The sequence below is a fragment of the Perca fluviatilis genome, chromosome 9 (assembly GCF_010015445.1).
Source record: "Perca fluviatilis chromosome 9, GENO_Pfluv_1.0, whole genome shotgun sequence".
Lineage (NCBI taxonomy): Eukaryota > Metazoa > Chordata > Actinopteri > Perciformes > Percidae > Perca > Perca fluviatilis.
Genome location: NC_053120.1, coordinates 23,442,097 through 23,470,084, shown reverse-complemented (window position 1 = coordinate 23,470,084; position 27,988 = coordinate 23,442,097). Strand labels below are relative to the sequence as shown.

The following is a 27,988-nucleotide window of genomic DNA, read 5'->3' as shown; positions in this document are numbered from 1 at the left end:
GGGAACCAGGCATGTAGAATCCATCCGTTCACCTTTGCTGCGTCGCACAAAGACACGGCGGTTGGAACCAAAGATCTCAAATTTGGACTCATCAGACCAAAGCACAGATTTCCACTGGTCTAATGTCCATTCCTTGTGTTTCTTGGCCCAAACAAATCTCTTCTGCTTGTTGCCTCTCCTTAGCAGTGGTTTCCTAGCAGCTATTTGACCATGAAGGCCTGATTCGCGCAGTCTCCTCTTAACAGTTGTTCTAGAGATGTGTCTGTTGCTAGATCTCTGTTTCATTCATCTGGTCTCTAATCTGAGCAGCTGTTAACTTGCGATTTCGGAGGCTGGTGACTCGGATTAACTTATCCTCAGCAGCAGAGGTGACTCTTGGTCTTCCTTTCCTGGGGCGGTCCTCATGTGAGCCAGTTTCGTTGTAGCGCTTGATGGTTTTTGCGACTGCACTTGGGGAAACATTCAAAGTTTTCGCAATTTTCCGGACTGACTGACCTTCATTTGTTAAAGTAATGATGGCCACTCATTTCTCTTTACTTAGCTGATTGGTTCTTGCTATAATATGAATTCTAACAGTTGTCCAATAGGGCTGTCGGTTGTGTATCAACCTGACTTCTGCACAACACAACTGGTGGTCCCAGGGTTTGCAGCGCTATCAAAAAAGCAAAGGGTGGCTACTTTGAGGAATCTAAAATATAAGACATGTTTTCAGGTATTTCACACTTTTTTGTTAAGTACATAATTCCATATGTGTTCATTCATAGTTTTGATGCCTTCAGTGATAATCTACAATGTAAATAATCATGAAAATAAAGAAAACGTATTGAATGAGAAGGTGTGACCAAACTTTTGGCCTGTACTGTACTTAAAGGTGAAGCTTTGAGCTAAATGCTAATGTCAGAATGCTAAAACACTAACAATGACAATGCTAACGTGCTTATGCTTAGCATATATAATGTAATATAATATATAATAATATATAATGTTGATCACCATCTCAGTTTAGCTAATTAGCTAACATTAGCTACAGTGCCTTGCGAAAGTATTCGGCCCCCTTGAACGTTTCGACCTTTTGCCACATTTCAGGCCTCAAACATAAAGATATAAAACTGTAATTTTTTGTGAAGAATCAACAACAAGTGGGTCCCAATTATGAAGTGGAACGAAATTCATTGGCTATTTCAAACTTTTTTAACAAATAAAAAACTGAAAAAGTGGGCGTGCAAAATTATTCAGCCCTCTTTATTTCAGTGCAGCAAACTCTCTCCAGAAGTTCAGTGAGGATCTCTGAATGATCCAATGTTGACCTAAATGACTAATGATGATAAATAGAATCCAGCTGTGTGTAATCAAGTCTCCGTTATAAATGCACCTGCTCTGTGATAGTCTCAGAGGTCCGTTTAAAGCGCAGAGAGCATCATGAAGAACAAAGGAACACACCAGGCAGGTCCGAGATACTGGTGTGGAGAAGTCAAAGCGGATTTGGATACAAAAACATTTCCCAAGCTTTAAACATCCCAAGGAGCACTGTGCAAGCGATAATATTGAAATGGAAGGAGTATCAGACCACTACAAATCTACGAAGACCCGGCGTCCCTCTAAACTTTCAGCTCATACAATGAGAAGACTGATCAGAGATGCAGTCAAGAGGCCCATGATCACTCTGGATGAACTGCAGAGATCTACAGCTGAGGTGGGAGACTCTGTCCATAGGACAACAATCAGTCGTATACTGCACAAATCTGGCCTTTATGGAAGAGTGGCAAGAAGAAAGCCATTTCTTAAAGATATCCATAAAAAGTGTCATTTAAAGTTTGCCAAAAGCCACCTGGGAGACACACCAAACATGTGGAAGAAGGTGCTGTGGTCAGATGAAACCAAAATCGAACTTTTTGGCAACAATGCAAAACGTTATGTTTGGCGTAAAAGCAACACAGCTCATCACCCTGCGCACCACCATCCCCACTGTCAAACATGGTGGTGGCAGCATCATGGTTTGGGCCTGCTTTTCTTCAGCAGGGACAGGGAAGATGGTTAAAATTGATGGGAAGATGGATGGAGCCAAATACAGGACCATTCTGGAAGAAAACCTGATGGAGTCTGCAAAAGACCTGAGACTGGGACGGAGATTTGTCTTCCAACAAGACAATGATCCAAAACATAAAGCAAAATCTACAATGGAATGGTTCACAAATAAACATATCCAGGTGTTAGAATGGCCAAGTCAAAGTCCAGACCTGAATCCAATCGAGAATCTGTGGAAAGAACTGAAAACTGCTGTTCACAAACGCTCTCCATCCAACCTCACTGAGCTCGAGCTGTTTTGCAAGGAGGAATGGGCAAAAATGTCAGTCTCTCGATGTGCAAAACTGATAGAGACATACCCCAAGCGACTTACAGCTGTAATCGCAGCAAAAGGTGGCGCTACAAAGTATTAACTTAGGGGGCTGAATACATTTTGCCGCCCAATATTTCAGTTTTTTATTTGTTTAAAAGGTTTGAAATATCCAATGAATTTCGTTCCACTTCATGATTGTGTCCCACTTGTTGTTGATTCTTCACAAAAAATTACAGTTTTATATCTTTATGTTTGAGGCCTGAAATGTGGCAAAAGGTCGAAAAGTTCAAGGGGGCCGAATACTTTCGCAAGGCACTGTAAATGGTCAGTCCGGATCATGTCTAAAATAGATTTCATAACGAACTAGAACAAGAGCCTTGGATATTTTCTTGATTGCTCAATAGATTTAATAGATTTATTTTAAAAGTGTTTCTTTAAACACGCTTAATATATTGTGAATAATCCTCAAACTACATAGGAGACACGATGTTTTGTACAGTGCTTTCAGATATCACTAAAATTTGAACCTCTGTATTTCACCCATCCTAAGCATTGGGAGCAGTGGGCCACTGTAAGGGCCGCTGTAAAGAAGTCGGAGAGCAACAAGGGCTCAGTGTCTTGCTAAAGGTAGTCTATATCGACGATGTTTCAATTTTGGGATTTTTCATGTGCCACCGGAAATTCTGCTGGATGTCCCTCATTTCGGCAGGATGTCCATCACTTTCTGCTATGTTTGTGTTGGCATTCTAAACCTTATGAGGACTATGGTTAACTGCTCCTCAGATCTCTGCAGGGTAAATCAAGACAGCTAGCTAGACTATCTGTCCAATCTGAGTTTTCTGTTGCACGACTAAAACAACCTTTGAACGTACACACGTTCCACCAAAATTAGTTCCTTCTTGAGGCTATTTTGCAGCGGCACTGTTGCGCCGTCCAGTGCTTAGCGCAGTCCAAGACGATTGTGATTGGTTTAAAGACATGCCAATAAACCAGAACATGTTTTTCTCCCATCCTGGAACGCTGTGTGGACTAGCCACACACTCCTCCGCAGCGCTGTGGAGGAAGGTCTGGCAATGTGTGGTTGTGCGAGGTCCTTTTTTACCAGCAAAAAAGTGTTTCCACTGTTAAAAACTTAAGTTCCACAGGATGATTCTTCAATGATTTATTTAAAATAAAAACATGTTACGTCTGCACAGCATTACAAGTGCTAAAATAAAAACCTCTCCTCCAGCTGGTTGCACCTGAGCTTCTTTTTCTTTGTCCTCCTTCGCCTCTGCACCTGCTTCACATCCACCTTTAACAAGCACATCATACTATCCTGTGGCCAATCCTGAGCTGTGAAGGGGCAATCACAGCTGCTTCTCATAACTTTGATTCCCAGTCCAACAAACAATTAAGAAAACACAGCAAATCCACAAAACTATGTAAATACTAACTGTGAAAACATGCAACACATCTACCAATAAAACCAAATGCAAAATACACACACTGCTAAAACTGAAACTGGGCAATTAACCAAAGCATACAAAGTTGGAATCAAAATAAAAATCTGCCAAAAGTCACATTCTGACACTCACATTTCAACATGTGGACAGGAGGAGCCAGGGATCAAACCGGCCAAACATATCCCTATCTACCTCAAACCTCTACTTCCTGAGCCACAAACCTTTATGAGCAAGCGCTAATGACCTGGATCTAGTTGTCTTTTATGACTGGTCCATTAATTAACTTGACTGCATGTACATCTATTTTTTTTATGCAAACAATTAAAAGACACTTTACTTTGGAGTAATAGTAGATTCCAGATTCAGAGTTTTCTAAAATCAAGTTGTCCCTTTTATTACGCTGGTGTGATATTTGGTTACAATGTCAGTTGTTACAACAAAAGTCACCATGCCTGTGAACTTTATTGTTCAATTGACCTTCACAGCAACAAGCTTGTAACTTTTCAACCATCGCCTCATCGGCCTCCTGCCCAGTTTATCTTGGCGAGCTGGAGTTTTGGGCAACAAATCAGCTGCTGTGAAGCCAACTACTCTTGCCCGAACGTTAGCACATCACACCAGCTGGCATGTAACAACATTTTTACCCAGTTAGTGAGTGAAATGCTTTATGCAATAGGTCAAAAGTCAGAGTTTTAATGTAATGGAAATTTAACAGTATGTGATTGCCAGTTTCATTGCAATTCGGCCAAAAGCTTTAATGATTGTAAATTGTAACACACTGTCCAAATGTTGCCGATGCTGGATACTAGGTATGTTGGTTGAGTCTGCCAAGGTGTCACTATGCCAGGAGTCTGAGCACTGGCACCCAATTTAAGTAGGTAACTTTTACATTCATGACAACACAATACATAATGAATATGTTGTAATTAATATCACTTACTAATTTTAGATATTTAGGATATTAAACATAAAATAGTTGACATGCCAATATGCATTCATTTATGGCCTAAAACCCCTAAAAACTTGGTTCCAAGATGAATATATTTACCCAAAGTTCTGAATTTTTTTTTTTTAACTTGACAAAGTAATACAAAATTATTGAAAGTAAAAGCTACTACTGCAGAAAACGTTTTATAAAGCCCTTTGTGACTCCAGAGGTAGCTGCTTGAAGTCTGATAAATTGACTCAAGTGATGTCACTTGAGTCAGCATCAGTTGGGGCTGAAGACACGTTTGAAAATGTAGAAAAAAAACTGTGGTGTGAAGTAAGAAAAAAATGTGAGCTTACAAACCCTCTGTAGATGGCGCTTCATCTCTGCTGAGGCTAGCGACTCAAGGCTACATTAGCCCCTACTAGTATAACACACCAAATAGTCGGTGGTCGGGTTGCATTGTGGGTATTGTAGGTGCCATGGTTTGGACAAGGAAGAAGACAGGTTGAATAATAAAAAATATGATATCTCTGGAATTGCTGCATCAATTTTGATCTTTTTTTCCCCTACTGTCTATCTTGAGTCTGAAAAAGTTAAAGGAGTGCAATGCTAAATTGTACTCTTTTAATAACCTATAATGCATAATTAATGACCACATTTTATTTTTAAACAATAGAAATAGTAGAGTTAGAACCTGATTATAGCAAGCTAGCAGCACACTTAAAATATTACTGCTTGATGCAGGTTTGTGTCTCCTCTGTATGCACATATCTGCTCTCTGATGCCATGACAACAATGTCCAGCCAAGATGCATGTGTCCTGGAATGTCAGCCATGTAGGGCACCAGCAAACTATGGTCTTATTTTGTTTGCTGCCATGCACAACACTCCTGAAACACGTGTGCTTCTCCAGCCTGCTACACACAAACTGACTGAAGGAAGTGACAACGGATTAAACCTGAGTTTCAGAGTGAATCAGTGGTTATGTTTATAAGATAAAATAAAATCAAACTTGAAACTCATCTTGCTTTTACCTGGAAACTTGTAGCCTACTTGGCTACATTTCCACTTTTAAAATATCTCTTTCATTTGTTGTGCGTTTTAAAACTTTGTTTTTAAAGTATTATTTATTGTATCTCTTTTTTGTATACTCCCTCAATTTTGTGAAGCGCATTGTATCTTTTTATATGACGTGCTATATAAATGAAATTTAAAATGTTTTGTATTACCCTCTCCAGCTAATGGAGTAGTCATTCAATCAATAAATAAATGAACCAATCCGTTAAGCAAACAGTAAAAAGTAAACAAAAAGTAATTAACATGCAGTGTCATTCATTCCTAATGTTGGACCAGGCCGGTTATAGTATAGTATATAGTATATATTGAAAACATACATTTAATATAGGCTAGTTAGAAATAAGTATGAATACATAGCTTATGCTATTACTGGTTTTAATGAGAAGCTACGTATATTGTGAAACAATGTTAACTCTTCTCATAAAGCAGTCTAATGATTTACTTTACACATAGCCTATTTTTCCATTCCCCGCCCGGGGCTCAGCAGCCAATGGCTTGTCAGAGGTGCTATTTAAGACGCGGACAGTTCAAGAGGTTCAGATATCAGCGCTCTGTACGCAACAGGATGCACTGAATTATTCTGAGAAGGACTACATACATACACACGCTCTTCCACTGCGTGATCCGATTGATCATTGTCACTGTGTCCTTGTTAAAGACATTTTCTCTACAAGGAAACAGCTGCAAAAGAAATGAAAGCGTGGCGACTTCGGTTTCTGTACTTTCTGGTGTTGAATGCAGCTGTGCAGTATGTGACGTCTCTGGAAGAAGAGCTCTCCGATTCTATTTTTGGTGAGTTGCCAGTTTAAACTTCATCCACATTTACTCTCACACTGAGGATTCGTTTGTACAAAAGTGAAGGAGTTGACGGAGTATACCGGTGCAGACAGTCGCGGGGAAAAAGCCTCGTGTAAAGGATATCTGTGTGTAATTTACGCGCAGTAGGCTACTTGCGTCAGGGTTATAAACCGGGGTGTGTGTGTGTGTGTTTGGACTAAAAACATTAACGCTCTATACGAGATACTAACTATCACGTGTCTATGACTAAACTGTGTTTGTGCTTTTTGGCGAATGCCCAACTTCTACTTGGGCTACTACTATTGGCTATGAGAGACAGGATGTTAATGATTGTCACTGTCAGAGAGCACGAGAGGAACAAAGTGGTGAAACAAATGCATGCTGCTCAGTGATCTCAACATCAATTAAGTTATCAAAGTACAGTTATGATCATTTTATGTTTACAATATGGCCCCTTAAAGTACTTCAGCCCCTTGTAATGTTGTGTAGTTACTGCATCCACCTCCCCACCCCCCACTCTGAAAACCAGCCCCCCCAGTTGAGTTGTGTCAGCTGACTGGACCACTGAAAGTTGAAGCAGATTATAGTCTGTGAGGTGGCAAGAACAAAGCGCTCTGTGGTTTTCTATGGAGCTCAGTGTGACCAAGCGAACTCATGTAACCCCTGACAACTGATCTTGTCTAAGGTGGAAGCTCATTTACTGAGGGGTCCTAAGGGGCGGGGGCTTATTGGAGCCAGTTATTCAGTTAGCTAGTCAGGCATCTCGGGACTCCCAGCCAGAACATTAGATCAGATTTACAAAGTCGACAAAAACACTAGCTTGACAGAGGCATCTCTTCTCTTCTAACATATTTGTTCACACTAACAGCTCATTTCTCGACCTTCCCCTCCTTCAGGTAACTTCCTCGACCCTCTGAAAGACTTGTTTGACCACAAGGATGACAGCAATCAAAGTGTCGCCAAATTCTCCCTCAGAAAACCATCCCATCCCGATGAGGACCTGTGCTACATCGTTCCAGGCAAACCTGACTCCCTGGCAGCCTGCACCTTTAACAGCACCTCCAAAACCTTCCTGGTAATCCACGGATGGACGGTGAGCAGAGACGCTTCGGCCTGTTGTGACGTGCCCTCGTCTTTGAGAAAAAAAACAACTCAGGGCTTTGTTCATTTGACTCTCCTTTGGTCGTGACTCGTAATGTGTCATTATTTCACGAAATTCCAGGGCCATTAAGTCTTGCCAAATTCACTAACTATATTGACAAGCAGCAACATGTTGTAGGTAACACCAAACATGTTGTAGTGATAAACTGGACTGCGTTGGGCTCCGATTTTAAATGTTAGGCCATTAAGCCAATTCTTCCTGAACTTCCTTTAATTATTACCAGTTGTATTAGTACTAATGATCTTGTTGCATTGTAAGTGTAATGTTTCGACTGTCATTTCAACAGTTGAGTGGGATGTTTCAAAGCTGGGTGGCGAAGCTGGTATCAGCGCTGTACGACAGAGAGCAGACGGCCAACGTCATCGTGGTGGACTGGCTCACCTCGGCACAGAACCACTATGTAGTTGCAGCTCAGAACACCAAAACAGTGGGACACGAGATCGCTCGCTTCATCGATTGGATCGAGGTCAGTGGGATCAAAAATTCATAGGTTTCACCCCAAAATGTTCCAATTTGCCACTATCCATTTCGAGGAGTAGACAGTTTTTCACTACCTCTTTATTAAAAGGCAAACTTAGTAAAGGTTTATAGTTGCTTTTTGAATCATCTGTGACACAAGAACATTGTTCTCTCTCTTTACAACAAACCAAAACACCTTTACATATAATTTATAACCATTAGTAACTTCTTTAGTGACATCTTATAAACCCTGTCTTAATATACCTTACTGTAAAATAGTACTAGTCACTTTCTAAAAAACTTAAAAAAAAAAAAGTCATGTTTTTTTTTTAAATCTTGTTATATTTAGTTTATCAGTGAAGGAGAGTATTTCTTTCACTGATTTCTGAAATCATATTTTCATTAAAGGAAACCACCAACATGCCTCTAGAGAACATCCACCTGATTGGCTACAGCCTCGGGGCTCATGTGGCAGGATTTGCTGGAAGCCACGCAACTAATAAAGTCGGAAGAATAACTGGTAAAAAAAAAAACTATTATATTTGACAGTGCGTCTTGCAGTTTCATTTGGTAAAATATCAGTTAATTGTGAGTTGACTGGTTAATTAACTGTCACCTGTCTCTGTCTGCAGGTCTGGACCCAGCTGGTCCTGACTTTGAGGGAGAGCATGCACACAGGCGTCTGTCCCCGGATGACGCTCACTTTGTGGACGTCCTCCACACCTTCACACGGGGCTCCCTGGGTCTCAGCATCGGGATCCAGCAGCCTGTCGGCCACGTAGACATTTACCCAAACGGCGGCAGCTTCCAGCCGGGCTGCAACCTCAGGGGGGCCCTGGAGAAGATCGCTAACTTTGGGTTATTTGGTGAGCGACTTATGATGTTACTGTAAAATGTAAAAACTTAAACGTAAACACTTTAATCACAACACAAAATAACTGTCATTTTTAAATATTCAGAATAATGAACATTTTGATGACTTCCTGACGCCTATTTCTACCTAAAAGATGTCCCTTAAGACAACTTTGCACATGAGTTCCCGTAACTAAACTGTTATTGTGATAACAGCAGAAAGTTTGAATGTCATGATATTTGTTTTTTTAAAAGGTTACAATGCACATTAGTACACACAAAGAGTACATAGTCCAGCAGCTCCAATAACACTGGAGTCTTAGCAGTGAACATTATTACTGTGACCCCATTTACAATGGGCTGAAATTAAACAGATGGCTCCAAACATGGCTGAGTAGGTTAATGGGTGAAATCTATCTAAAGTAAGGCCAGTAAAGCAACGGAAAAGTAACAAATTCACATACATTTAATTAAATGTGGTTCCCTGGTTCCTCCTCAGCTATTACTGATGCAGTGAAGTGTGAACACGAGCGCTCTGTCCACCTGTTCATCGACTCTCTGCTGAACGAGCAGGAAGCATCCAAGGCCTACAGATGCGGCAGCAACGACATGTTTGACCGCGGCATGTGTCTCAGTTGCCGCAAAAGCCGTTGCAACGCAGTGGGCTACGACATCAGCAAGGTCCGCAAGGCGCGCAACGTTCAGATGTACACCAAAACACGAGCCTCCATGCCTTTCAGAGGTTAGTGGACTTTAACAAATACTGTTTGTTTTCGTTGTTCAATGTTCAATGTGGATGGTTCAGCTTGTGGGAAGTTGCACAATTTTGCTATTTACCCAGAGTCAGATGAACTAATAATGTTGCAAAAACAAGGTCCAGTGGCGAATTCTAAGTTCTGAGATGAAAGTGTTTCAGTTTCTGGTGGCTTTGATGGCAAAATTCTGATCACTTGCAGCTTAGATTTGCTAAACCAACTAAAACTAAATCAGCAGCTCCACTTTCACATGCATGTTTAAAATGTTCCAAATGCTTTCTTGCTCTGCAGTTTACCACTATCAACTGAAGATCCACTTCTCCAGTAAGGTGAATCGTTCAGAGATGGAGCCGTCACTCACTGTCTCACTGTACGGTACAAAAGGAGAGGCTGAAAACCTGGAGCTTAAACTGTGAGTGGGTGATTTAAAAACCTTCATAAAAGAGAATGACAGCACTGTGACTTGCAGCTTGCAAATTATGAGTTGTTTTGTAAGAGTAGCACAGTAGTCTAAGGAAACCGCATGAAGTATAAACCATAAACAGGGACATAACCGCAGACTTGGCAACATGTGTTCCTGCTATGTAGGGTTACATCATGGTTTATGGTGCAGAGTTAATGAGGCCTAGCTTAATAAAATATTCCTACTGGCTACTATTAACTTTTCTCTCTATTTTCATTTGGCAGAAAGGAGAAAATAGCGACGAATAGGACACATTCATTCCTGCTCGTGACAGAGAAAGATATTGGAGATTTGTTAATGTTGAAGTTTAAATGGGAGGAGACAAACGGTTGGTCAGCCTCCAACATGTTGAAGATGGTTTCCTCTTGGTGGTCCGGTGACTCAGACAGTGGCGACATGGAGGTTCATAAGATCCGCGTCCGAGCTGGCGAGACCCAACAAAAGTAAGCTGTGCTATATTGGGAAAAAGATTTATATGGAGCCCTAAAAAAAAGCGGTGGATAAAGACTGACCAAACAGACTGGTTGTGTTTTTCAGGATGGTGTTCTGTGTAAAAGACCCTGAAGCGCAGAAATTGACACAAGAGGTCACATTTGTTAAATGTAAGGATGCGTGGAGGACGAACCTGACAAGTACTCCAAAAAGGTAAGATACCCTCTGCAGTTTCCCCAATTACTATTAACATTACTGTTAATGATTTAAATAAAAACACTTTTTCTTTTTTTTGTCCATAGAGTAACTCTGGAGAACCACTGACCTCGAAGAAAAGACACCACTGTTGAACACCCTTTAGTCCATTTCAGCACTTAAAGTAAATAATTTGTACACCTGTAACTTATTTTATTTCTTGAAATGATGCAAAACTCTCACCTCCTTGTATATATCCAAAAAGTACGTTTGTTATTTAAAACAATATGTGTTTGAATACTGTAAACTATTTTTGTTAAGAGCTGTCCTAATGACACTTTAAAGGTGCAATATGTAATACTGACAGCTAGTGTTTAAAATAGTTACTGCAGTACCAATTCAAAATACTGGAGAGAGTCGTCTCCCCCGCCCCCTCCTCCCCAGACTCGAAGTTCACGGAAGTTGCCAGGCTGAGACCGCAGTCTCCACAACAATGTTGCTAGATAACTAACAGACACAATTATTCGGCTTAGAATTACAGTAGGAACCGCCAAAAACACAAGAACCTCGCTGTCCTCTCCACCCAACGGACATACACACTTCCTCGGCTTGGAATTGTGGCGAGAACTGCTAAAAATAACACTAGCTTGCCGTCCTCTCCACCAGACTGAACACACTTTATTGGCTTAGAATTACGGTAACAATTGCTAAACACACTGCAAACTCACGGTCCTTTCTTCCCGATTTACAGCCCCCCTCTCTTGGCTTAAAATAACTCACCGTTGTCGGCTACGGCCGCTGAACAGGCTACATGTTGTAAACAGCCGTGGCCCAGTTGCCTGGTCTTCCGGTAACGTTAGCAGTTAGCAGGGTTAGCATGGCGGCGTTAACCAGGACCAGTCAGGATCACTTTACTGGTTGTGTCTCAATTGCTTTTGCGAGTAACCAACTCTGGTACTCTAGCTATATAATTCAATGGGAGTACACAAATGTTGAAATGACATAAAATGTCCGTACCTTGTAGCCGTGATAAATTAGCCTGAAGCTAATGCTTACCTGTTCAGGAGGAAATTAGCCAACTCGGCGTCCTTTTGGGCTCTATCTTTCTCCATCTTTTAAATACATCTCCAATATTTACCCGGGGTTTGTAACGTCTCTGGTCACGCAACTGTTAGAAACATGCCATTTTTTTTTAGGTCGGGTAGAATCTATCTCCGTTGATCCTGTTCGTTTATTTGCTGCTTTTTATGGCTGTACTAATGTTACAGCTGTAGCGCGCTGGGTTTACGTTTTTACAGGTACGGTATATCTGGCAATCCGGCCTGGCTGTCAAACTGGGCAGTTGATAACAACACACAGGCCAAACACACAAACAGAAATTCTGTCACGTAACGGAAATTTCAAAAGGAGAAAATACTGGCTTTAGCATTGTTGTCAGTATTTCAACTTAGCATGTTTCCTTAATATCTGATGACACATTGGGGTCATTTTTGGATTTATTACAGTAAATATATTACATATTGGACCTTTTAACTGTAACTTTATTGGTGCGCGAAAAATTAAATGTCATCGTCTTTGGTGCACGTTTTGTATCTAAAGAGAATCCTACGAGGTGTGACTGACTGGATTGACCGTGATAGTCCTATTGTGTAAAATACTTCAAGTTAAATATCATGATTATCGCCACAGCTGTGGAGAATGATGTCCTCTCTGTGTCCATGGAAGTCCTCAGACACTATGGAAAATAACCGTTAAGATTAATTTTTTTAAGATGATTGACCTTTATGTATTATCTAACTAACAGAGCATTCACCACTGTGGCTCACAGCACTATTCGTGACTGCTGGACCTGTAACAGTGTGCCTTATGGTTGCCAGAATTAAGCTGTTGCAAATTGAACTTGTTTTAACTTAGCTGCTGTTTTTCACCTCAGTGTGCTTCATTATTGTTATTTTATGAACTTTTACTGAAACAACTGAACATTCAAAAGTGGTTTTAAACACTTTGTTTTACTGCTACCTCTCTGCAAGGTGTTACTTTGAATATGTTACCTCAAAGAAGCACCTGACAATTTGTCTACCATAGTTCTCTTTAAGTTTTATGTGGTATGCAATGCTCAGTGTGAGGTAGATAGCACAGTAAATATCAATGGTGTCCTTTTATTGTACTGTTGATCATGAGTCTCTCTTCACTGCAGTTTCTTCTGTGCACCTGACCTTTCAAATCTTGACTAATGCTTTTTTATTCATAATTACGTTCTTGTACCAGTTCTGTGAGCGATATCTAAACCATGGCTCTTTAAGTAAGTAAGTCAAATGTATTTATAAAGCGCTTTTCATAGACATAAGTCAGAAAGTGCTTTACAGTAGCATTACACAAGACACACAATACAGAGTGAGAATACAATCAGTATTACAGAACAATAGTGTAGACCAGGTGTATACCGGTCAACCAAATGACAGTCTAAACAGTTACAGTATGTATTTATCTGCCACACATGCATGAGCCTGACCGTGCAATACTCTGTATGTAAGTGTGATAATTTTAAACTGAATCCTTTATGCAACAGGAAGCCTGTGATAGGACCTAATTACCAGGGTAATATGAGACCGTCTATTTGACCGAGTAAGTAGCCTTGCAGCAGCATTCTGGATTGACTGAAGACAATCTAGAGCAGACATACTAAGTGAGGAGAAAAGTGAGTTAGTGAGTAATCAATGCAAGATAATATAAAGGCATCTTTAGAGATCGGTACCGTAATCATTGTGACTTCATTTCCACCTACTTTTAAAAAAGTGGAAATGTTGTACTTTTGCACTGAAAACAGGGGAAGAGATTGCTAAACCAAGTTACTTGTACAGTTTTGTAAATACCATAGATGATAGTATGGAACACTGTTATATATTTTTTATCTATGGCTGAATTTATTCTGTAAAATGTGCATTTCTATAATCTTTTGTACATATTTGTGAATATTCACTGTACTGTATAAATTCTTTAATAAACCAAAAGTGCCATCTGGAAGGTCACCCTAAGTCTGACTTTTATTTTACGGTTGTGACTGAAAAATTATAATAAACTTACTCAATCATGGAACTAAAATACAAAAATACAAGGGGAATACAGCAATATAATGGAAATAAATTAAAGATAAAGAATATTTAAAGATAAAGAGAATGCTAAACTGAAAAGGTAAGTGTTAATGTTCCTTTTAAAGGTATTACAGATTGACACCCTCAGCTTCTCTGGCAGGCTATAGGCTAGAGACAAGGACCATAGGCACTAAATGTTGCCTCCCCATAATCCTTTGTCCTCACCCAGGCAACAACTAAAAGGCCAGTGTCAGAGGACCTGAGTGATCTAGGGCGAGCATATGTTGAGAGCATGTTCGACAGGTATTCAGGTACTAGTGCATTTGGCACTAGAAAGGAGAGCATGGCAATAATCAAGCCTGCTGATGATGAAAGCATGCATGAGTCTCAGTATCTGCCTGTGAGATAAACGGCTGCACTTTAACAATATTTCTAAGGTGATAAAATGATGTTTTAGTGAGATACCTGATGTGAGATTCAAAAGTCAAATCAAGGTGTAGAAGCACGCCAGGATTCTTTGCTTGGGGCTTGGCATATTGTGCCAAGGATTTTAAATTATTGCACAGTATCTCTCTATGGGCGTTTGCTCTGATAATTAAAACCTCTGTCTTTGTTCAATTGAAAAAAATTATGTGACATGCAAAAGATGATGTGATCAATGCACTATCAAGACGGCAGATGTCATTGGGAAATGTAAGTTGTGTATCTTCGGCATAGCTATGAAAACGAATCCCGAGTTTTCTGATATTTCCCAGTGCAGCATATAAAAACTAAACTACACAGGTCCAAGAATAGAACTTTGAGGAACCCCACATGTCATGCTAGTTTTAGCCGAGGAGTTGTCACCAATGGAGACAAAATACTGTCTCCGGAACAGATAAGTCATAAAACAATCTAAAACTGAGCCAGAGGGGCCAACACACTTCTGCAGTCTGTTAATAAGGATGTTGTGGCCGACTGGATCAAAAGCAGCGCTTAAGTCTATGGAATTGTTCCATTGCTATCGCTCATACTTACCAGCTCAAGGTTGTTTTATTCTTTTTATTGTGTATTATCAGTACAAAACATTTTTAACAATTTAAACTCTTACATCTGTTTTTGATACTAAAGTTCTGGGAATTACACAAAATAAGCTCTGTGATTTCTTCATGTCCTTGTAGATGTGATGCCATTGTTCATTTTGTTTACTTTCTCTAACCTTTATTGTTTTTGTAAAATATTGGATGATATAACCTATTTGGCCTGCAACAATGAAACCTTAATTTCTCTGATAAAACTGCTATCATCTCATGGACGTCTGAAATGTGACAAAAAACAAACTTGTTCTTTATTTTTGCAAAATTTTAACCTTTAATTACAAAAGTAATTTGTATCTATAACTGTCAAATAAAAACTTTAGACATCCCTCACTCTAAGTGAATATACTTAGTGACTTTACACCACTGCAAATCATAAATAGTAAACGACTACTCTCTGAGATGACAACTACGGTCACTTTATTAACTTGATTAGCTTTGTAAACTTTAGGCCAAAGGTCCTTTCAAGAGGCCTATTATGTTACAATTGTTTATCTCACTTACTCCCACTATGAGAATATTAAAGTGGATAAAGTTTCACTGTGAGGGAAAACTGGATGGTTAAAAAGGCTAAAGTTAGCCGAAAGTTCAAACACAACAGCAAGGACTGCAGGGCAAAACAAAGAGAGTCCGATCAGTCTTTGCAGGGACGGGTGGCTTTCATTCGCTGTAGGTATGATGCTATGTGGCCTCAAAGGGGGGTTGAATGGCCCACAGTTGGCAGCAACAGCGGTGTTTTCCACAACACATGCGTCACAGGAGACTTGTTGAAATGTGAACAGCCATGACACAAGGAAAAGAAAATGGCAAATGGATAATGGCGTACAAAGATATCAATTAGTCAAAACTACACATCTCACTGCATGCCTGAGAGGCATTGAGCAGGTATGATTTTCTTCACTGGTCACCTGCAGATCACACACTGTTTGTGGATGGAACAAAGTTGAATCTCTTCAATGTGACCTTGACACTTGACACTCCCAGGTGAATGAATCCTAATAAATGTGTATGTGCCATCATGGCAATTCTTTTATTCCCAGAGGTGACAGGGACCAAAAGTCAGAGATCACTCCATGTCAGTGGTGTCCAGTCTAAGGCTGCAGAGGCAGACGGTGCAGCCCATTACTCCAGACAAAGTCAGGATAGCCAGCAGGATGGCCCACCAATGAGCCTGCAGAGAATGGAAAAAAAATGTGAGTTTGGATTACTGTTGACTGTATTTCTTGACCAGGCTTTTGTCATGCTAATCAGAGAAATGTTGTGCATCACCAGAGAAGCTGGAACCAGAGAATGTTTTTTTTAAATTATCATTTCTTTAAAAATTCCATCATCATTCAAATCATTGCAGATCTGTCAATCGAATTACTAATTAATTGACTAATCATTGCAGCTCTAATTCAAAATGTCAGTTTGCATGTTCCAACATTTCTATGCATTTCTATAACTCCCAAGGTTGACCCACATACAGTATGTGCTGTTATCTGTGAGCAGCACAACACAAGAAAATTGAACAAGTTTAGGTTCCGTGTTTGATTTTTGAGAGATGAATAACCCTCATATTAAAAATAATATTATAAAATAATCACATATTTTGTCCAAAAAAACCTCTTTGTACTCCATGATATACTGTAATCATTTTTAAGTAGGCCCACATTAGAAAATAAGTCAGCAACACACTGTGCTGTAGGTGTGTAAAACAACAATGGTTCCTGAATAAGGGGTCATTTCTGTCTCCAGTGACACAGATGACTGATCTTAAGGTGCTCTTTCACCCAGATGGGTGTTCCTGATTCTCCACGCTGTCTTGAGGAACTGAACCATAAAGACAGCTACAACTGAAACAACGAAGACAGCTGAACATCAGGGCAGGACGTTTAACAAACACACAGAGCTGACGATGTGACCTTAGGGAAACATCTGCTGCATTTTAACAAAGAAAATGTCTGCAGCCATAGAATACGGTAAATGATCATTGTTAAAAGTCCCCAAGACAACATTTTACAGAAGGAAATCAACTCACAAGATGCGCACATCAATCATTTTTCAACCACATAATCGATGTTGAAACGTGTCTGACCTGATGACCAGAAAACCATTGATCAGGACATCTGCTGAGCATCTTTATGTCCAGATGTTTTTGTGTGCATATGTACAATTAGACACTAACTTTCTTTTGAAACAAGTAAAGTAGTTAAAGAAAGTAAAACTCTTAACTCTTTAAAGTCTAGGATTAGGCTTTTAAAAGGGTCTGCCAAATGAAACGCTGATTAGATGAACACTGTGAAGCTTTCTTTGTTAACAAATACAGATTGGTTTACATTCACACTGTGTATGGCTTAACAAACATGTTAAATGCACATTGCTCATTTTAAGGTGCATTATCACCAGCAGCTGTTACAGCCTGGTGCAGCCAGCTTAAATGTAAAGCACAATTTAAACTATAGAGGGATCTGCTCATCGTTAGCCTAGAAATCTAGATGCACCCAAGCGGCAGCAAATGTAATTTGCAGTCAGGGTCGTCTAGCAACTCTCCGTTGGCTTGCGAGCTAGCCAGGCCAATCACATTGTGTATAGAGTCGGTGGGCGGACTTAACATAAGTTAATGGCTTGGCTATGGCAGAGTTACGACGGTTCCGCGTGAATTCCCTGCTACTTGAAAACAAAGAAGATGGCTGCTGCTGCTGGCGAACAGCAGTCTTTCGAATTGGCTTTGGCCGCGACTCTGGAAGACTTGGAGTCTTTGAGAAAAGAACAAAGAACGGCACTGAAGTCATTCTTAAAAAAGGAAGATGTGTTCAGAGTTTTGCCGACTGGATACGGCAAAAGTTTAATCTATCAAGTAGCGCCGCTACCTTCTTCGTTGCTCTAGTTGGTTGTAGCACTATCCTATTGCGTGCAGAGGGAATATGAAAGACAACCGTTTATCCCGCCCCTCGGATTGAGCCCTGCCAGTGGTGTGTTCCCAGACTCAACATCTTGATGTGGGTCTGGCTTGTCAGGCTAGCTCATCGTAACATTACACAGTGCCACTAGTGATCAAAAACTCGGCAGAGTGCCTTTAAAATGAAATTATGCAACTTTTACTTAACAACAACCACTGGCCACATGTGACAATTACTTTATAATGGTAAATGCTTAAATGTAGCGTTCGGTAGCTCAAGTAGAGAAGAGTCATAGAGTCAGCAAACTAAGACTGGTCATACCAGACCAAGCAAGGCTGTAGCAGCAAAACCCCTGAGTGTATCAAATTAAGTAAGAGTGCATTTCATTGCTTATTAATTCAACCTTTCATTCATTAAGATGTGTTCAAACACCAAGTAAAGTATTTTGTCACTACCAACTCCTGACGGAAATATGTGTCTCTTTAGCTGCTAAGTGCTCCACTATGTTCGCCAGCTAATCGCTATCTTTGTCTGTCTGCTTTTTAGTGCTTAGTAGGTAGCATACAGTGCTTGAAAACTGAATGAACCAAAAAAAATTTAGCTAAAAAATTGAGTGTAAAGCTCTTAAAGCCACGCAGAGTCAAGTAGGTCTATCTGCGGGTGCACAGTACTAAAGGACACTACATGATACGCCCTCAAAATGGTTGCAGTTTGGTTAGGTTTACGCACAAAAACTACTTGGTTAGGTTTAAGAAATATGGTTAAACGTTTGATGGTTTGGTTTAGAATATGTATGTTAATCCAGGAAGTTATCTCACGGGGTGTGTTGTGTATTCTGCGAGACTGGAGATAGACCCTTTTCAAGGGAGCTGCAGGTGAATTCTCTGTAGGTTCATCAATGTCATGTTATCATTTGATAGATTGTTGTATCGGTTACATACGCTTCATGTTTTTTAGGAGATTGGTTTAAGAGATTGATTTTAGCAGTTGCTTTTAAGGCTCTGACACACCAACCGGACGGCCGACCTTCGTCAGACTGACTGCCTCCCCAAGTTGGTCAAAAAAGTGCCTTGGAACACACTGAAGCGACGCTGACTTGAGCGTACGTTCTGCGCGTGCGCAAGACTTAATACGCCTCCATGACAGCAGGCGGCGCTAATCTGTATTGTCGCCCAAAAAATGAAAACTGGCAGCTGATTGGACAAATGCATCACATGGGTCTGGCTGCTCCCGGATTTTACAACCGGGCATAATGGTGGCTTTGTTCGGAATAAAATCTCATATTTTTCGAAGATAGTTCACCGAAACGTGTCTTAATTTCAGATCGACAAAGGTCAGTTTAAGAGGCGTTAGTCAGGCTCATCCGGCTCATCATTTCTGGGTCAGCGCTCCACCAATCAGATTGGCCATTGAGTCTGACTGCCCGCCTTCCGATTCAACATGTCAAATCGGCCCAAATGAAGGCCGACGGCTCCTCCGACTGACGACGTCACGGAACACACCGAACAGACTCCAGTCACTGATCTCGCCAGACTGTCCGATGGCCGATAATCGGCTTGGTGTGTCAGGGCCTTTAGTTTTACTCGCGTGATGACATCCATATTAGCTGTTTATTACCTTTACTGTGACACCCTCCATCATTTCACATGTGCTGTTATCTAATGTATGTGTACTGAACTAATCATAGGAAACCTTCACCTTCATCCACTCTGCTATGTCATGGAAGTCCTCGAATTTGAGAAATGAGTTTTTCAGTCTTGCGATGGGGCCGTCTGCATCCAGCAGACGACACACATGGAATTTGTCGCAGTATCCTCGGTTCCCTGAGCATGGAGCTCCGCCAACCAACGGCAATGCCTTCTTTTGAAAGTGATGGGATAGCACGGAGGAGGTGGTGCTAGCACACGTCTCAGGCTTATCTGCCATTGGTACAGAGAAAATAACATTAAAATATACCATAATACTTACATATCATATATGTACTTAAAGCCACTACGTATATAATTTAAACATTCAGACTTTGGTCGTATATTTTTCTGCAAAAAGAAACACAAAAACAAAAGTAATTCAAAAGATGAATTGCCTTTTATGTCAGATGTTGTCTCTTGTGATAGTTTTGAGGGCATGAAATGGAAACAGTAAACCTCAGTACAAATTGACACAGGCTGACACGTTGGAACACAAAGTGTAAACACATTCCTCAGTAGTACAGTAGAGGACATATTGGCTAGTTACCATGCTGCTGGCAGCACATGTGGCATTTCTCCTTCATGGAGTCTCCTGGACAGTCACACTGCTGCAGACTGTGCTTCACACACACGGACTCCGCACAGACCTGCACAGAAAACCAGAGACACTTTGTTAAGTTTAGACATCCCTGGGTCTAGATGAAGCTGAAGAAATTAAGCTTAAACCGTGACATCACTGTTGGGTGTGGTTACAGGTGTAACATAGCGCACTTCTGACCACACGCAGGTGAAACCGACTTGAAACTTTGGACTTTGTTTGGATATAGTGACACACTGCTTTTTAGCCTAGTGTTAAAGAGATAGTTTGCATTTTTTTGATGTGGGGTTGTATGAGGTACTTTATCCATAGTCACTGCATTATATTACCTACAGTAGATGGCAGTCGGCACACCTAACGTATTTTAGACAGCTAAAATATCAATATCAGTTTAAGTGGAGGCTATATTTAGAATATGTTCACCTTTCTGATTGGGAACTGAAGCCTATCCATCGATGCTCTCTTTAAAGCCACCAGACTCCTAAAACAGTAATTTTACCTTGCTGAACGAGTTGCTAGTCTACCGCTTCCTCGATGGGTTAGTTAGTTTGTGTTATTGAGTGACTTTGGACATTGGAGTGACTATGGACAAGTAGCCTCATACAACCCCACTTCCAATACTGGGAACACATTCTGGATGTTTTAATCTTTTATGTTCTTTTATGTAATTTGTGTTTACCTTGTATTGTATTTATCCTGTTTATTTGTACAGAGGGAGTCAGTTTTCCTGTTTTCTGTTCATTTGATTCTAAGAAGGATTTGAGCCTTCTGCTAAAAGTGAGTCAGCTGAAATAATTTATGATTCATTATAATCATTGTTGTTATGTTCTATGTTTGTGGATGAGGTCATCAGAAGTTAGCACACTTTGCCCATCTGGAGAGTAATATATCCAAAACACAGCTGGAATAAATCCCTCGCCTCTCCTGCTAAGAGGACTATCACCAGAGGACGTTTAACGATAAAGGAAATCTGGTCAAGATAAAACTTTTATGGAGTCACACACTGTTGTCTGGTGGTAAAATGAATTAGAGGTCTTTTCTTAGTAACGCTGTGTTGTAATGGTTCGTTTATTTACAAATTCAGTGAATTGTGAGCATACTTATTAGACAGTGAAGCCTCTACTTGAATCCAGAAGATTTTTACCAAAATGTTAGCTGATAAATAAACAGGAAACCCTTCACTTGGCACTGAATCAGTTTCACAATATCATATAAACAATAACCTAATAATAGCAAGAATTGTTATTGGACCGAATGGATAAAATGTTGATTAAAACAAGTAATTTTTGGCCAGAGTGTGTCACATGACGGGCCAGGAGTTGCAATTCCACAGTTTGGCTGCTATGTTCAATTTGCTTCAGAGCCCGGCACACTTCCTGGGACCTGATCCTTCTTCTATATGCAGACTTTGTCACTCTTTATACTACGTCATCTCACTGCGCCGCGCTTGAGCAGTTGAATACATATAATACATCCATGAGTTGAAAGCCCGGTGTGTCTCATACCGACGCAAAAGGATGCCTTGTGCGTGGGTATCAGACGCTGAGGGCCACTGACCAAGCTGCCGTATTTGACCAGTTGGAAATAATTAATTTCCCACATTGTTGTTGTGTGATAATGCAGTTAAACACAGATTGAATTGAAAGGTTTTCACTTCATTACCTCACATCATCCAAAAATGAATGGAAATAAATGGATGTCTGTTTTAGTAGGCAATGTAGTTGAACCATATTGTGGCTGCCTCACCCCATTCAGGCAGACACGCGTCCCCTGACTGCAGACGGTGAGGTTTTCCTTGGCGCTTGGCTCGGGGCAGACCGGGGAGAGGCCTGAACACACAACCTTTCTTTGACAGTCTGTCTCCTCGTGACAGGTCTGACCCGCAGGCTTAAACCCGCAGTCCTGACCGCAGCACAGGCCCTGACTCGGACTGAGTGAAAGCATCATACACAGAGATAAATGTGAAAGCCACATATAAACAAAACAAAGACACAACGAGAAGATACATCATCAACAAAATTGTTGAGATGAATGCGGTGTGCTGCTATCTTAATTAAAAATGATAAGAACAGGATCAGAACAAGTCTGCATGCAGATGCATCATCTAAATTCTCCTGATTCACCTAAGTTAGAAATGTGTAAATTTCCATTCTTGAAGCTTTTGTGCACACTCTGATGGTCTGTGTACCTGCAGATTTTCCCAGGCTTGAGGCGACATTGGACTCCTACAGGCTGTTTGGCACTGAAGCAGCAGAGGTCTGCCTCGTTGTGTCCGACATCACACTCCTCGTCTTCCTCGACAATGTGGTTTCCACAGATGGGCTGATCACTCACTGGCCAGAAAAAAAACAGACATGCAGATAAACAAACACAAGTAAATACACACACAATTTATAACTATTTACAATGACTAATGCACAGTGTAAACATCTGGCCGCCGACTCAGCAGGCAACATCTTTTCTTCCTTACCCACAAAGCAGTCATCCTTCTTCAACTTCAGGATCTTGCTGATGTGTTTGATGCTGCAGGACGACAACTTATCGTTGTTTTCACGCACCTCGTCTGTGGCGTGAGGGAACATCAGATACCTGCCTTTACCGCCGCTGGAGCCGAGGTTTCCGCAGTTTGAGCCCTCATCGTGCTGGAACACAGACAAAACAGCAGAAATGAACTTTGAAATGGTGTGTTTTTCACACTGAGCAAAAGGAGAAAGTAGTTATTTGGACATTTCCATTAAAGGTACTCAGCCACAACACGAAAACAGCAGGGGAAAACACAGGATTTAACCAAGCTTAAACCATTTGTTTCCATCCTCATATTAGGCCATCGTACAGGCAGTAAAAATGGTTTCAGTGAAGCCCATGGACAGTTATTTTACAGGCCCTTTCTGAATAGGCAAAAGTCAGTTTTTTGTGACTTTTAAAGTTATCTTTGTTATATTTTCAAATTTTTTTTAAATCCTTTATGCAGTCAAAAGATTTCCTTGGATTCTGATGGCCATGAAACAGCAGAGGAATGTAGCGTTCCACATGCGGGACACCGAGAACATAACTCATGGTAAATTAAGAGGCCAAGGAGAGGGCTTGAAATTAACATGGACACATTTGGATGGAACACGTTTTGATGTGGGTATTTTTCTGCATCTGTTCTTGATTAGTTTAATGGATGGAATGTTATAGTCTTCAATATATCTCAGTACTGTCAGTATCTGCAGCTCTAGGGCTTAACATAACTGCATGTCACAGCAGATTTTGGAGTTGTTTCATACTATTAGTACATCTATTTTGTTTTTGTTATTTACTATTTGGTACCACTAAGTGATATACCTTTACTGCGGCAGTCATTATGACAACAAAAACAGCGGAAAGCAGTAAGAAAAGGAAGAACAGCAAAGTAGGCCTACAGGTAAATACGGTATCATACTGTACTCTGTCAATCTGCAGATTCCCTGCCCTTCTTGTTTACTTCTTGACAACTGTAGTGGTTTTAGAAATGTTGATACCACAGACATAAACAAATTAGATGCAATTTTATGACAAACAACCCATCAAGAAAAATTACAAATGTTGGGACTATCAAGCTTTTCACTTTGGAGGGGAAAACGAGTTTAGTCAAGTCTTCTCTGGTGTTGTGGCTTGTAATTCCTGTACTGTATTTTGTTTTGTGCATCTACCTCATTTTTCTTTGTTTAAACATGTTGTACATTTCAGGTACAGCTAAAACAAATAGTGGATTCATTGATTAGTCATAACATAATTGGCAACTATTTTGATAATCGATTAATTCAAGTGACAATGCCAAGCATGATCTGGTTCCAACTACTAACATGTGCTGCTTTTATTCATCATACACGATAGTAAACTGAATATCTGGGGTTTTTGACTGGAAATTGGGTTTGTGAAATTCTTAGAATTGTCACTATTTAAAAAACAAACAAAAAAAAAACATTTATAGCCAGTCTTATTAATAAAAAAGAGATCGTTAGTTGCTGCCCTAATTTTAGGTTAATAAGAGAGTAAGTGCATGAAATTTAGCAAATACAATAAAGAACTAAATCAAATGAAAGGAAGGAGCAAGACAACAAAGAAGATCAGTTCTATTTACATATAATTATTCATATAACCCTTCTCCTGAGCAGCAAATTGATCCATAGCACACAACTCTAAAAGCCACTACATGCATGTGTGGTTGCAAGGGAAGTAGGCCAAAGGGCAAAGCAGAATTCACTCTGCACCCAGCCCACCCTTCTTCTTTCCTTCACCGTGCCTGCTACACACATGCTCAGATCTCTTCCAGCCTGTCCGGTCTGGAAACAATGAGACATGCCTGTCACAGGATCCAGGACACCAGAACTTGCGGTAGTTTAACTTGTAAAAAGCCTGCGAGGTCTAGCAGAACTAATCTGCTCAGGAACGCTTCAGAGGACCCTTTGGTCTGTGGAAGTGTGAATAGCAGAGGGCGGGGTGAAAAATGCTGCTGGCATTTTGGGCAGTGGGAGAGCGGTTGCAGGTGTTAGCGGCCATCACACATAGAGAGGTGCATTATACATGAGCTGTGTGTTGTTATGCTGGAGGAGGTAAACAGAGAATAACTGGAGAGAGAAAGAAATCAGAGATCCTCCTGTTCTCTTATTTCAGATTATCCAGTGAGGCTGAGCCAAGAGTCTCTATGAAACAAACCAGTTAATACAGGCCAAGGTCTTTCATGCCCACATAAGTGAATCATTCACAGATAATTTGTTCCGGTGCAGTGCAAACAGCCATGTATGTGAGAATGTGCGGGTTTAGTCTAACTTTTGAATCGCAGGGATTTTTCATGTTGAATTATCATTCAGCATGCATGATCATTCAAGTGGTCTAATTCAGACCACTTGAATTACAATATATATAAGTACTTTATGGAATCTTTGCCCAACGACGGCAAAAATAAAGTGCCTACCACAGCTTTAATGGCATTAATTAGACCTGTGAATATTCTGCGATGGATCGTTTCAATGTCTGCTGTGAAAAAAACTGATATACATTGAATGACCAATAATTTAAAGGGAAAATCCAACTTAAAACAGACTCTACATTTTGCAATCTCAGTGACATCTATCTTGTCTACACTTAACCACATTTTAGTTTGTTTGTTTGTTTGTCTCTATGTGATGAATTTTAGTTTGAAATATTACATGCAAATTAGTCTACATGAATGTAGAGCACAAAACGTATCCAATTCATGGGATATATTGGGTGCAATATTCACTGTAAGCATGTGTGTTGGGTTTGATTGAGCCACTTTTAAAGGCCCACTCTTCATTCAGTATCAGATACATGTTGTTAGTATTTTGTAAACTTGATGATGACGACTGACCGGGGATCCAAGGCTGTGGCCGAGCTCATGAGCAAAGGTCAGCTGGACGTGTCGTGGAGGCAGGAACTGTCCGTAGTTCTGAATTGTGACAAGACCTGTGTTCAGGCTGGAGGTCTGGTCTTTATGCAGGGTGGTCTGCTGTGAACATATTCCTCCCCAGTTACCTGAAGTGCACACAGATGAGAGGATGAACATGGAGTTTCATATAGAGTAAATGACATATATAAAATAAAGACTTAATTAAAACATACCCACTTGTCACTTCATATACAGTATGGTTGCAAAACTGACCTTGTGCTACTGGAAATACCTTAAACCAACAATGTTTTGCTACTGAAGCGTTATCGACCTCTGAGGCCCCGGGACGGGGAGATGCGGAAAGACCAACAGACCTGCTGAGCTTCTCTAGTTTCACATCAAAGCCTGCAAAGCCATTTGGCCTCCAACGGTCTCCATCTGCCTTCGGGTTTATGTAATGTCCCTGAAAGCCATTCCCACAATTACAAACAGCTGGCCACATTCACATGGATGGATGTCTAGGTTGTGACATCACATTTCAGCTGGCCAGCCATAGGACTGCTTGGATAGGTCCTATTGATCAAACTGGGCACCTATGATAAGGTTCTATATGATAAGGACTTCTCATGGATTTGAGTAAAGTTCAGGTAGTTTAAAAAGACCGCAAAGACCATTCATGTTACATTACTAATTTATTTTTAAAGCCGATGGTGTGGATTCCTTGAATATCAACCAATTTAAAAGGTTTATTAAACATTACTATAATTTGGAAGGATTGATTGTAAATACAATACTTAAAGGAACACGCCAACTTATTGGGAATTTAGCTTATTCACCGTAACCCCCAGAGTTAGACAAGTCAATACATACCCTTCTCATCTCCTTGCGTGCTGTAAAGCTGTCTGACGGCTCCAGCGGCATCAGCCCATAACAGAACAGGCAGTTGAATGGTTCCAGTAATCCTACTGCTCCGAATAAGTGACAAAATAAGGCCAACATGTTCCTATTTACATGTTGTGATTTGTAGAGTCACAGCGTGTACAAAAAAACAACGTAACATGAGACACAGCCATCTTCTAACCGTAAACAAACCGGGAACTATATTCTCAGGCGGAAGAATATAGTACTTGGGCGGAGTGATATGCTCGCAGCAAGCCTGTCTGAGAATATAGTTCCCGGTTTGTTTACGGATAGAAGATGGCTGTGTCATCGTTACGTATACACGCCAGTGACCACAAATCACAACATGTAAAAAAAACATATTAGCGTTTTGTCACTTTCTAATCGAACAGTAGCCTAGTTGCACGGAGATGAGAGGGGTATGTATCGACTTGTCTTACTCTGGGGGTTACGGTGAATAAGTTAAATTCCCAATAAGTCGGCGTGTTCCTTTAAAAGGTGGGAAAGGTTTATTAAAACTGAAGGCTGGTGAGAAGTCTTGTATTTAATAGGGAGGACAGACTAATGGGGAGTTGTAAATACTATCTGTTTGGCTTATTTTTTAATGGAAATTATTGTTTTCTATTTTGTTCCCTTTTTTCCATCACTCTGATTACTCTGAGAGCTCATTACGTTTATTGAACAATTGATTTGTAAATGAGGAAGGAAGCTCAATCACCTTACTATTATTGTTAGTTTTTAATAATATATTTATTTATTAGCATTTTCTTTTTCTTCCTTTTTTTCTATTTTTTTATTTTCTGATGTTTGGTTGTTAATTGATGGTTAGACCTGATCTTTCATGTATTTGTTCTTGTTGTTTGTTTTTGTGTTATTAAAAAAAAGACTTTTCATGACATCTCACACTTAAATGGGGTCAATCATTCTTATTGTAAAGCACATATGGGCCACAAATCTACCAAATACTGAACCTGAGAAGATGCTAACCACCTGTACCTCTAATCTAAGCCTAAGAAACTGACCAATTACTACCTGCATTATTTTCTCAGCACTTATTGCCACCACCAACTCGTTCAATCAGTGGGAGTGATCTCCATGTGTCCATCCTCTCTCTTCATTGGTTCTACCATTTGTGCCCTTGTATGGTTCAACTGTTCCCATGCAGTCACATGAATTTTATATAACACCTCTTACACAATGTAGTACAATGGGGTATGGCTCGTCAGGTGTACATCTTTTAAAGAAATTCAGCGCCTGTTTCAGAGAAATCTGAGTTCACTAGGTGTCATTGAGGACTGTGGGAACCAGTCACGGGCATCTGGATTTTCTACCGGCATGTTTTTATTACACAGTGGGCGTAAGTGTGACGTCCAGGAACAGCGAGGGACAGTTAGAGGTTGATAAACAAAAAACAAAGTGCCCTTTATCTATGCTTTTGTTGAAACAATGAGGGTACTGTAGGGAATAGGAGC

General features: G+C 40.4%; 2 protein-coding genes across 2 annotated transcripts in view; one reads left to right on the top strand and one right to left on the bottom strand.

Moving 5' to 3' along the window:
* The first annotated feature begins 6,324 nt into the window (after nt 1-6,324).
* On the top strand, nt 6,325-11,627 carry LOC120565783 (lipoprotein lipase). Its single transcript, XM_039811800.1, has 10 exons — nt 6,325-6,582; nt 7,485-7,681; nt 8,037-8,216; nt 8,618-8,729; nt 8,842-9,075; nt 9,561-9,803; nt 10,108-10,228; nt 10,504-10,722; nt 10,817-10,924; nt 11,014-11,627. Exons 1-10 carry the CDS (start codon nt 6,483-6,485, stop codon nt 11,033-11,035), a joined length of 1,536 nt encoding a protein of 511 aa, XP_039667734.1. The 5' UTR covers nt 6,325-6,482; the 3' UTR covers nt 11,036-11,627.
* Nucleotides 11,628-15,301: 3,674 nt separating this feature from the next.
* Nucleotides 15,302-27,988, bottom strand: part of si:ch1073-396h14.1 (disintegrin and metalloproteinase domain-containing protein 10) — a 34,840-nt gene continuing 22,153 nt past the window's right edge. Inside the window, exons 9-15 of the mRNA XM_039811696.1 lie at nt 25,599-25,762; nt 22,713-22,884; nt 22,431-22,575; nt 21,989-22,172; nt 20,192-20,291; nt 19,655-19,875; nt 15,302-16,245 (exon numbers count right to left, since the gene is read on the bottom strand). Coding sequence (XP_039667630.1) covers nt 16,141-16,245; nt 19,655-19,875; nt 20,192-20,291; nt 21,989-22,172; nt 22,431-22,575; nt 22,713-22,884; nt 25,599-25,762 — 1,091 coding nt within the window. The 3' untranslated portion in view covers nt 15,302-16,140. The remainder of the gene's footprint in view (nt 16,246-19,654; nt 19,876-20,191; nt 20,292-21,988; nt 22,173-22,430; nt 22,576-22,712; nt 22,885-25,598; nt 25,763-27,988) is intronic.